Source organism: Trypanosoma conorhini (assembly GCF_003719485.1).
Source record: "Trypanosoma conorhini strain 025E chromosome Unknown Tco_14.4_contig_00394, whole genome shotgun sequence".
NCBI classification, from domain to species: Eukaryota; Euglenozoa; class Kinetoplastea; order Trypanosomatida; family Trypanosomatidae; genus Trypanosoma; species Trypanosoma conorhini.
The window spans coordinates 7,171-17,754 of NW_021704483.1; the positions used below are offsets into that span (position 1 = coordinate 7,171).

A 10,584-nucleotide genomic window follows, 5' to 3' on the forward strand; every position below is an offset into this window, starting at 1 on the left:
GCCGTTGCTCTGCTACCTGTTTCACTTTGGGAAGACACACGCGCACGGACGGAATTCCCCCTAGTTCATGATCGAGGTGAGTCGCGTGCGAGCAGTTCCATACAACCCCCTGGCCCCTCATCCATTTCGCCGCACCACCCTGCCGCCGGGCCCGCGTACACCGGCCCGTTCCCCGGCGTCGCGGCGGCGACAGGTGTCTTCTGCAGGAATTCATTCTCGTTGGCTTGAAAGCGCGCGGTGGAGGCATTTGAAGCTGGAGCAAAAGACAGGCCCATAAAATAATGGGAAACTCGTGGAGGGGCAGGTGCGCCCCCCTCCCTCGCGGGCCGTGGTCGGCACCGGATTCATTGCATTTGAGGGCTGGGCAGAGCACACACAGAAGCGCGGTCCCATGAACCCACGCGCGGTGATTCTGTTGGACGCAGCGCATCCAGCCCAAGCTACGCCCCGAGGGGCCGGAGTGCGAGGCGCGCGCTGGCAGGCGGGACGAACGCTCCTTGCACTTCCTCCTTGTTGGTTCGTTGTGCCCCTTTTCCTTCTCGCAGTGAATGCCCACGCGCCGCTTGGAGACGCGCTGCGGGACCTGACCGCTCGGCCCCTCGCTCTCCGCGGTGGGGGGCACTGAAGGCGGCTGGCAGCAGCGCCCCACCCACGCGCGCCAGCGACGTTTACCCTCCGCCTCGAGTTTAGCGCCCTTTGTGGTATTCCGTTGCCTGGGCACCACGGCATTGTTCCACGAGCTTGCTCCTTCAAGAGCAATGATGGCGCCGTCTTTTACTTGGCTATTGCGACCGAACTAAGCCGCTGCCACTTAGCCTTGTGCCACGCATGCAGCCTGCGACGCGACCGTGTGAAGGGCGGCAACAGTATAGTTTATTCCTGTATGGCCGTTGTAGGTGGTCCAGCAGTGGCTGGGTGCGGATGGTGCCTGGCATCCCATACCGTGATTGGGTGCGCCTTGCGTAGGGTGACGGCGGAGGAGGAGCGGTCCGTCAAACTTGGTTTTATTGTTTTGTGCACTCATTTTTATCCATGGTATGTGTTCCTACATTGCTGTTGCCTTATACAATTTCTTTTCTCTCTCTCTCTCTCGCTCGCTCGCTCTCTGGACGTTGTGGCCTCTTCTCTAAGAAGCGGGCCCAGGTGGAGCTTCTCCATTGAAGGAGGTGCTGGTTGGGTGGAGGGAGCATTCTGCTGGGAGGCGCCGCACCGCAGGATATTTCCTTGGACTGAGCCTCGCTGCAAAGGAAAGAAATATAGTTAAAAAATAAAGCAACAGCAACAACAAAAGATGCCAAAAGCAGATGCGGCTTCGTCGGCGACGAAACGCCGTTACGCGGCGAAGGTGGAGAAGGGCGAGAACGCCTGGCGTCGCGAGTGGTCGAGCTTCATGTCTGGCGTCAGCATGAAGGAGATACGCAAGGGCGGAGGTGTCGTCCTCCCGAAGTCGGCGGATCTCGAGGTGACTGAACCGAGCAGCCGCGGCGATGGGTGCAATTTTTCTTACTTGTTTGCGTCCCCTGCTGAGAAGAAGGCGGCGCGGCTCGCGAAGCAGCGTGCGGAGGATGAAAGGCGAAAAAAACTTGCACTACAAAAGGCGAAGCGGTCAGATGATCCACTGGCACACTTAAGCAAACATGAGCGGACCTTGTCAGAGGCGAGGCAGCGTGGCCTGAAATTGGAAGGAATGACACGGAAGGAGGTGCGACAGTTTCTGCACTTAACGGTTTCTCGAGAACAGCAGGAAGCGGAGCGGCACCAAGACGAGTTTCGTCCACATGCACTTATGGACGAGAAGCTGCAGTGGTACCAGCAGGGGCCCCACCCAATAGACCTTATCGCGGAGAAGCTTGTTGTCAGAAAGGCGGCGAAGAAGGCGAAGCAGCTTGGACTTCGTTACAACTACTTGATGCCACATGCGTCATGGTTGGCGAAAAGGGAACAGCGGCGCCGTGAGCGCCTCTTGGTGGGGCTGGGTCGGCGCTACATGTTTGATGAGGAAGGCCGCATGATGGATATGTCTGGCAATTACGTGGACAAGGCTTCCTCGACGGGGGCGGCGCCCGACAGCAACGCTGGGGAGAGCGCCTGGGCGGGAAACACAGTGGAGTCGCGGCAGCATCCGATGCAGGAGCGAGGCGGAAGCGTCTCCGCCGTTACGCCGGCGCCGAGCATCTGCCTTGACGCTTTGGTGGACCCTCGGATGGCTTGCAAGTCGTACGTGCGCGCTGTGGTGCGGGACCGCAAGCTCGCGGATGCCATCAGGAGTGCAAATATCACCACCTCTTACATTAGCAGCTCACTAGTGATGGGGCCAAGCATCGGTTTAGACGACGAGGAGGAGAATCCCGTTGCCGCACAGAAGCCTGTGAAACCGTCGGCGCCCAATCGAGTCAAGCTGCGGGAAACGCGGTCCAAAGCGGCCTCCTTTGAGCCATAGTAACAATGCGAGGATATACTTTTATTCTGACGAGCAAAAATTGAGGTTTTTGTGGAAAGACGCGAGTAAAATAAGAAGCGTATAAAAGAAAAAAAAGGAGCGGGACTGAAATCAAAGGGCAAATGGCTGAAGTGCATGTCTGGGGTGCATCCCAGCACGTGTTTCTCCCCATCATTTTTTCCCTCCTCATCCGTCCCCCTACAGACCCTACTTTCCTCAATCTCTCTTTATCTCTCTCTCCCTCTCAACAACATATGCCTTCAATTTAATGGGCTCACGCCTTTCTTGTTTCTCCTTTGTTTTTCATACCTCATAATTTATGCCGTTGCTCGCGGATTGCTTCTTCTTTTCGGCGTTCTTATGTCTTCGGCGTGAATTGGATGTCTGAGGGCACGCGACCTGTGGAAAAAGCATAGTTGGCTCATATCCTGCACAAACACGCACGCACACACGCGCACCAGCGAGAGGCACAAAAGCGGGGAAGAAGCGACAATCAGCCGCAAGGACAATGGCCCCGACCGATCCGAAGGAGTGGGCGAGGAAGGTGCGGTCCAAGACACCTGTGCTTCTGGAGGTGGGGAAGCCGGCCCCCAAGGCGGTGCTGAGCTTCGGTGGTTGCGGATTTCTCGTCACATATGCGCTTGGTGTGGCGCTTTATTTGCAGCAGGAGAAGGCGGAGTTCCTGGCGCATTCGTTTCTGCTGGGGGCGGGTACAGGCGTCATCCCGGCTATTGCGCTTGCCTGCGGGCCGAGGGATGTCAATATTGAAAAGGTTCGTGACACCGTCGTGAACAACCGTTTTTTGGTGACTGACGAGGAAACGCGTGTGGCGGTATTCACAGAGTGCATCAACAAACTTCTTCCACGCAACGCGGTGGAACTTGTAAACGGACGTCTCGCCCTCACCATTGGTTTCTCAAACAGGGATCCAGGCTACATGACACAGACGAAGGAGAATCTCCACTTTGGTCACCACATTGCACAGTGGACAGATGTGAACGATCTGGCGCAATGCATTATGGCGGCTACAGCTCCAAATACGGAAAAACCGATGATTTTTCGCGATGCAGATAACGTTATGCGGGGAACAATGATGTCGCTTAGTAGTGAACTTGACCAGTACTGTCGTCACATTTACATTCACGGCTATGCGGGGTATCCGTACAACAGGCATCAAACACGACACAACATATTCTTTGGGCGGCATGGTTTTCTCGCCAATACCCATTTCTCGTACTGGCGTCAAGTGTGGCTTGCCTTCGCACCAAGCATAGGCGGAGCTGCACGAAAGGATGAACTGCTTGAGGCGTATGATGCCGGGTACAACGACGCTCGGCGTTACGAGCGCTGGGAAGAGGATCCGTATCACTTTGCAAAGGCTGACCGTTCACCAAGTGATGACTTCAATTTTCGCCAGCTCCGTGCCAATCTTTTTGGTGGTAAAAAAGCCGCTGAGCGCTTTGAGCTCTGAGAAGTAGCGCCAGATTCTCAAAATATGAATGTGGTTTTTGGGTGCTTCGGTGTATTTGCCACTTTTTTTTTTGTTTGCGTTTAAGTCTTACTGTAAGTGTCTTGTTGCGTGCAAACGTGTTCGCTGTTTTACGTTGGGTTTTTTTTCCTTTGCGTTGCCCTTGTTCCTTCCTTCCTGGCACGCTACTGCGAAGAGACAGGAAGAAAAGGGGTGCATGTGGAGTTGGGCTTGGGAGAGGAAGGCCGAGTAAATACTGTCTTTTTCTGCGTGACAGATAGGCGGTGAAAAGACGAGGAGACTTTAAAACAACACACACACACACACACACACGGGAACGAAATAAAAAAAAAGAGGTATGTTCAAGCATAGAGAGAACTTGGCCCACGAGCCCTTCAGCATAGACCCACGGGGGAGCGGAACCACCATGCGGGCGGTCAGCTTCGGCCAAGAGCAGAAGCAGCAGTCTGGCGACAGAAGCAATGCCCCGGTAGCGGCAGCGAAAAAGCGACCCCGTGACATTCGCGGGATTGAGCGGTTTAGAGAAGTCGTTTATGGTGAGAAGGGACTGCCGCGTTTCCACGCAATGATAGCGCGCAACCCCATTATTGTGTACCCACCGGCAGGAATAGACGCGGCGCGACGACGAATGCAAAAGAAGCGTGAGGAGGCAGTTGTCGCGCCAAACGAGGGCCGCAATGCGGGGAAGAAGAATGAACATGATCCCCACCCTTTAGAGGGGGACAAAGAATTATGGGCAATGTTTGAGGAGCGTCGGGCCGCCGAGGCATCTGCGACTCCTAACGGCTCTCAGGTTCAACAGGTCACTGGGAGTGAAGCAGGTCTGCAGTCCGCTGCCGCCGCTCCCGTGGATACGTCAACGGGGGAGAAAAATGACCGGGAAGTAGCGAACTATCATCATCGACAGCTGGATGCCCTCGTGGGGCTTTACTATGAGTTTAACCACCTCACTTTTATGAAGCTGCCAATGAAGGATACGCTGCAGCTGCTTCAACGCTGCGGGAGAGAGGCGGTTGCGCACTGCTTAGAGTTTGAGATGCAACTGCGCATGCGACGCGAAACAAGACTCAAGGAACTGGATGCCGTGGCGGAAGAGGAGAGGGAACTGAAGAGACGTCAGGTGGAGGCGCAAGAAAAATTGCTGGAGATGCAACTGCAGGCGGCGGAAACGAGGCAACGTGGCATAGCCGAGGAAAAGAATGAAGAGGAGGAGAATGCAAAAGGAGAAAAGAGTGACGAAGCGGGTGGTGCACCGTAGCCCGCCATTGGCTCCCATGCTTATCAGGAAGAAGGGGCCTGGAGGAAGCGGGGTGGGGGGACGCGTAGACCATCCATGGAACGCCGTGTGCAGTTCCCGCGGGTTAATGGTGTCTGCGGCCACCGCTGCACTGTTCCTTCTCTCTCTCACTCTCTCTCTCTCGCGAAGGGGAAAAAGAAGTACAAAGTGAATTTCTTGAATGAATCTACATATTGGTAGTGTGAAGGATTTGCACCGTCCTCTTCCCCTGTTTCCTTTCATTTGTCTCGTATTCTTTTTTGCCTCAAACACTCACATACAAACGCACACGGTAAAAAAAAAAAACAGAATTCAAGCCGCCATAGGGTGTGACAGAACAGCCGGGGGTAAGCAAGAAGGGAAAGGAAGCGGAGTGGGAGAGAGTAAGGACGCAAAAGATGAACACTCGGCTCTACGAGTTGCCGGGGTTGGTGGGAGGCGAGGGTCTGCCTCTCGTACTGGAAGACCATCCGCAACCGGGGAGTCAAGGATGCGCTTGCCCCGCTGGACACCAAATGAGCGTCAATGAGGAAAACAAGGAAGTCGTAAATGGTGGCGGCGATAATAAGGGCGCTGACAATGGAGGGGTCCTCATCGAGAATTTGCTCAGCCAATACGAGCACCTGCAGCGTTCAGCATTGGCGTATATGCGTACAAGTCATTCAGCGTATCTTCGACTTCAGTTGAAACGTCAGCGGATGGAGCAACAAGAACGCGCGTTGCGTCGTCGCGCGGAACTCGTTGCCTCCGCCTCATTGTCGCCCACGATCAAGCTGAATATTGGTGGCATGCGCTTCCATGTGCAACGGGACACCCTGCTTCAGTTCACCCTGACAGTCTTTCATCTTCTGGAGGATGAGCTGTTTGTGGTGCAGAGAGATGCATTTGGATGTCTCTTCTTGGACCGTGACCCTTGGCTCTTCCGGGAGCTGCTTTTTTTGCTGCGTGAGCGGCGGCAACGAATCCTTGAAGCCGGGAGTGTCTCTGCAGCTCTCTCACCGGGTGGTGTGGAATACCGCAGACTTGCACAACTTCCCCCCACTGAACACAAGCGGTTAATGGATGAGGCGCGGTATTACGGTTTGAACGAGCTGGTCAGAGAACTCACTACAACGCGGTTTCAGTGGCAACAGTGCGAACTCGTTCCAGTCTCTCTCAGTGATTGCGAGACAGGTGGCTCAGAGCACAGTGGAGCGTCTTCGTTACGTCCCCCTAGGGGCTGCTGTTTCGCCACATGTGTGTCTTTGCAAGAAGACGTCTACCTATTCGGGGGTTGCGGTGAACACGAAGTGGTTCTTAACTCTTTCTATCGTCTACACTTGGAATTTGACAGCACCGAGGACGAGCACGAGGAAGAGGCCGTGGTCGCCGACAACAAGGCACCGCCTATGCGATCACAGCGCCTCAGGTATGAGTTGATTGAGCCTTTGTCTGATGGAGCAGGCGGCAACGTCTCCGTGCCAGAACCCCGCTCGGGACACGCGATGGTGCTGTTGCAAGGTCGCTACCTGTTGCTCTTCTACGGCAACAACCTTCACTCTCACTTGAACGATGTGTGGCTTTATCATCTCACAAGAGGCATCTGGGTGCAGTTGGGGGTGCGTGGTGCCTTTGTGGAGGCGCGTTCTGGTCATACAGTGACAGAGGTGAATAAACGATTCTTTCTTATTGGTGGTAAGCGACTTTTCGGCGCGAACAGATGCCTCTTTGCGGAAGTCTTTGAGGGGCACCTCGACATAAGCCGAATGGAGCTGACCTGGTCCATAGTGGCAGCGCCTCAGCCGACCCAGTCTCCTTTGCAGCAGCGGCAGCAGCAGCAGGGGGAGGGAATGTCGTCTCTTCTACATATAGGAGTAACAGGGGCAACAGCAGCAGCAACAACGACAACGGTGGACGCGGATGGGGACAACGAAGAAGATAGTGTGTGTGGCACCTTGCCAATGGCATACCACACGGCTGTGGAGTACAAGGGACGTTACGTTATTGTGTACGGTGGAATTCGCGCGTTATCTGGCACACAGATTGGCGATGACAGAGGTGGTGAGGGTCGTTGGAACAGTATGGCGGCCGCCACGGCTTCCGTGAGGGGTGCGCCACCACATGTCTATCAGTTTGACACGTTGGAATTCACCTGGCGTCGTTTGCGCACCTCAACAGATTCACCGAACCTTCCTTGGTCGGATGTCCCCCGATCCGGGCATATTGCCTTGCGACAGCATGATGACATGCATGTTATAGGGTCATATAAGGAACAACGGCGGCTTCCCATTTTTGCGTTGTCGCTAAAAACACTCACTTGGAGGCAAATACAAACAACTGTGGCGCCGCCGCATTCGACGCCGTGTGGGCGGGCGATGACAACTGGGGTGTTGCTTCCACCCACAGCACAGAACCCGTATCCAATGGTTTTGATCTACGGGGGCTATGACGTAATGAACAGGAAATATCTTGACGATGCGCATGTTTTGACGCTATGACTCAAATCAAGACGCAGGAAGGAAAAACCCCTTCTTGTGCAAGATAGCCTGACCAAGGATGCACACAGTTTTTAAAGAGACAACAGTTCTGCTGCGCAATATGTACATGCATATATATATATATATATCTATGTGTGTCTGGGGGCTTGGGGAGGATGGGGAAGGAGCGCAATTTTGTTAACCGGAAAACAACGGAGGGGGAGGTGGTCGCGAAAGGGTAAACTTTTTTTTTTCTCTTCTGTTTTGCTGTGGCTGTTTCTCAACAAGAAGTGTCTATTTATCTGATTTTGCGGTATATATCACTCACTCTATGTGTGTGCGTGTTTGCGTCTGTCTCTTTGTGTTTCTTTTTTTTTCTCTTTTTTCCTTGTTTTTTTTTTCCGGGGGGAGGGGGTGGGGAGTCCCCGTCCTTTTTCTGCGTTGGCGTCTCCCAATGCCACGATGTGTATACGTGTATGCATAAGTGCAGATGTTAACTTCTTGTTGCTGGGTTATTTGTGTTCTTATTGTGTCCCCAACGTCTCTGCTTTCCACTCTTCTGCGCGGCAACGATGAATGGGCTGCGGGGAAGTCCCTTCTTTTGGCCTTCTAGAGCATGGCGGTGAGCAGCAGCATCTTCCTCTACATCGCGGGAGGACGCACGCTGTGGGTGCCGGGGCACACGCCGGCACCGGGTGAAACGAAGCCGGTGCAGATCCTCAACTTCGCCTCCCCGCGTGAATTGTCGCGCTCCTTCTACCTCTTCGATATGCCCATCCAGATCGTCAATGACCCCAGCACGGCGGCGATGATTCCAGGCGGCAAGACCCCTGAAGATGTCATCACGGCCGTGAACGAGTTTCGTCGTGTTTGCATGGAAGACCAGGATTTCCTGCTAAAGCGATGCTACGATGCCAACAAGCCACCCCCTCCAACCCACAATCCGCAGCAGTTGCCGGTACAGCCGCAGCAACAGCAGGCGCCACAACAGCCGCAGCAACAGCAACAATTAATGACGGGCATTGCAGGGATGGCGGAGTCGTTAGGAACGCGTCAGAATCCCGCTTTTAGCGCTGCCGGCACAAACCTGAACCAGACGCTGCTGCTGCAGCTTCTTCAGCAGCAACAGCAGCAGCGTTCGTCGATGCCGCCGCATGCTTCTCCGCTTCAGCAACCACCGCCAATGAATTTCAACCGCGGTATGATGATGGGTTGTGGTAATGCGCCGGTCGGTGGAAATATGATGATGAGCAATGCTGGTCTCTTGCCCTCTGCTCCCGCGATGGGGTATAACGGCAATTACTTCAACCCTATGATGCAAATGGGAGGCCGCAGTGCGGGGTTGATGCCGGCTCCCAATTCTTTTCCTGGCGCGCCCGCCATGGGGAGGGTGCCGCCGGCAATGATGGGGAGCAGAGGCGGTGGTAGTCGAGGCATGTACGGTCATGGTCAGTTTCAGGCGCCTGTACGTGATCAGCCGGAGGCGTTGCCGACTCTTCCGCCTATCCCACCCGAAATTTTGGAAATGTACATGGACCCGCGGCAAAAATTGATGTGCGCCACAATGCCAGGGCCCCGTTGTACAGTGTGGCTACGTGAGCACGAGATACCACCTGTCACAAAGAATCCGAGGTATGTGTTCTGCAAGGAGGGCATTGTGTTGATGCTCAAGACCAAAGGCTCGGAGGTGGAGCACAGCAAGCCTGTAGAACTCTTTGAGCAGCAGCTCTGTGCGCATTTCTTAATTCACAACTACTGCTCCCGCAACAATTGCCTCCACCGGCATCATACAGAAACCCAACTGCGCCAGTTGATCGCGGGGAAGCACGTGGAGCTAATGGCAATGACGAAGAAGGAGCGACATCGCCTTAGCGAACGTGTGTTGGAGAAGGAGCGGGAGGGCCTCGCACGGGCCGCGGAGGATCGTGAGCAGCGTGCACGCGAGCGGATGGAGGCGGCACGGCGACGCGAGGGCGCTGGTGGCAGCACGTCTAATGTTGAAGCGGTGGCACCCGCTCCGTCCAATCAACCGCCTCGCGCGCGCGCTGACGCCGTCATCTCCGACGACGACGGTGCTGAAGGCAAAAAAAATGCCGATGAAAGCGTCGAGAAGGACACCGACAAGAGGGGCAGCAGCAAGGACAATCACGCAGGGGAGATGAAGAGCGAGGGCAATAAGTCCAGCGAGCAGCCGCCGTCTGAACGCCACGAAAACGAGAAAAGTGAGAAGAGTCACGCGCAGAAGCCGGTGGCGCCGCGGCGGGCGGCCCCATTCTCGTCACGCAGAGTGCTGAACCCGGCCGACATTGGCCTCACCGACGACGAAGACGACGATGACGGTTCGTCCTCGTCCTCCTCCTCCTCCTCCTCTTCGGCGTCGTCGGCAAAGGGCGCCACGAAGCCCGCCGACGTCGTGAAGCCGACGACAGACACCGCCGCCAGCGAGAAGTGTGGGGACGAAGACGAGGAGGGTGACGTGAAGGCCCCCGTCGAGGCAGCGGCACCCGCCCCTCCGCCTCCGGATGCTGCAACCGCGGAGGAGTGTGTGGCGCAGGAGGCACGCGATTCGGGGAAGGACGTGGCAGCGGCAGAGTCCATGGCCGGGGAGGCAGAAACAAGAACGGGGGGAGAGGAAAAGCAGGGCGGCGAGGAGAAGCATAATGGGGGTGATGCGGTTGAGGTTGCCGATGAGCCCGAGGTAGCGGCCGCAGCAGAAGCAGAGGCCGAGGAGCAGCAGCAGGAGACTGCTGTTGGAAACGCGGAGGAGCAGCAGGAGACAGCCGTTGGAAACGCGGAGCAGCAGCAGGAGACTGCTGTTGGAAACGCGGAGGAGCAGCAGCAGGAGACTGCTGTTGGAAACGCGGAGGAGCAGCAGCAGGAGACTGCTGATCGGAACGCGGATGAGCAGCAGGAGACAGCCGTT

At 55.7% G+C, this 10,584-nt stretch overlaps 5 protein-coding genes across 5 annotated transcripts, besides 6 other annotated features; all 5 read left to right on the plus strand.

The window, feature by feature from the left end:
• The first annotated feature begins 1,076 nt into the window (after nt 1–1,076).
• Nucleotides 1,077–1,107: a microsatellite.
• A 184-nt stretch (nt 1,108–1,291) lies between these two features.
• On the plus strand, nt 1,292–2,440 carry Tco025E_06116 (uncharacterized protein; the record flags this gene model as incomplete). The annotated part of the gene is made up of 1 exon (XM_029373005.1): nt 1,292–2,440. One exon carries the CDS (start codon nt 1,292–1,294, stop codon nt 2,438–2,440), a length of 1,149 nt encoding a protein of 382 aa, XP_029226876.1.
• Nucleotides 2,441–2,660: 220 nt separating this feature from the next.
• Nucleotides 2,661–2,686: a microsatellite.
• A 262-nt stretch (nt 2,687–2,948) lies between these two features.
• On the plus strand, nt 2,949–3,911 carry Tco025E_06117 (uncharacterized protein; the record flags this gene model as incomplete). Its single annotated transcript, XM_029373006.1, has 1 exon — nt 2,949–3,911. One exon carries the CDS (start codon nt 2,949–2,951, stop codon nt 3,909–3,911), a length of 963 nt encoding a protein of 320 aa, XP_029226877.1.
• A 305-nt stretch (nt 3,912–4,216) lies between these two features.
• Nucleotides 4,217–4,241: a microsatellite.
• Nucleotides 4,242–4,266: 25 nt separating this feature from the next.
• On the plus strand, nt 4,267–5,187 carry Tco025E_06118 (uncharacterized protein; the record flags this gene model as incomplete). Its single annotated transcript, XM_029373007.1, has 1 exon — nt 4,267–5,187. One exon carries the CDS (start codon nt 4,267–4,269, stop codon nt 5,185–5,187), a length of 921 nt encoding a protein of 306 aa, XP_029226878.1.
• A 138-nt stretch (nt 5,188–5,325) lies between these two features.
• Nucleotides 5,326–5,349: a microsatellite.
• Nucleotides 5,350–5,603: 254 nt separating this feature from the next.
• On the plus strand, nt 5,604–7,682 carry Tco025E_06119 (uncharacterized protein; the record flags this gene model as incomplete). The annotated part of the gene is made up of 1 exon (XM_029373008.1): nt 5,604–7,682. The coding sequence occupies one exon, from the start codon at nt 5,604–5,606 to the stop codon at nt 7,680–7,682; it is 2,079 nt and encodes a 692-aa protein (XP_029226879.1).
• Nucleotides 7,683–7,780: 98 nt separating this feature from the next.
• Nucleotides 7,781–7,814: a microsatellite.
• A 205-nt stretch (nt 7,815–8,019) lies between these two features.
• Nucleotides 8,020–8,062: a microsatellite.
• A 215-nt stretch (nt 8,063–8,277) lies between these two features.
• On the plus strand, nt 8,278–10,584 carry Tco025E_06120 (uncharacterized protein; the record flags this gene model as incomplete). Its single annotated transcript, XM_029373009.1, has 1 exon — nt 8,278–10,584. A coding segment is annotated over one exon (2,307 nt), but the record flags the coding sequence as incomplete, so codon positions are not given.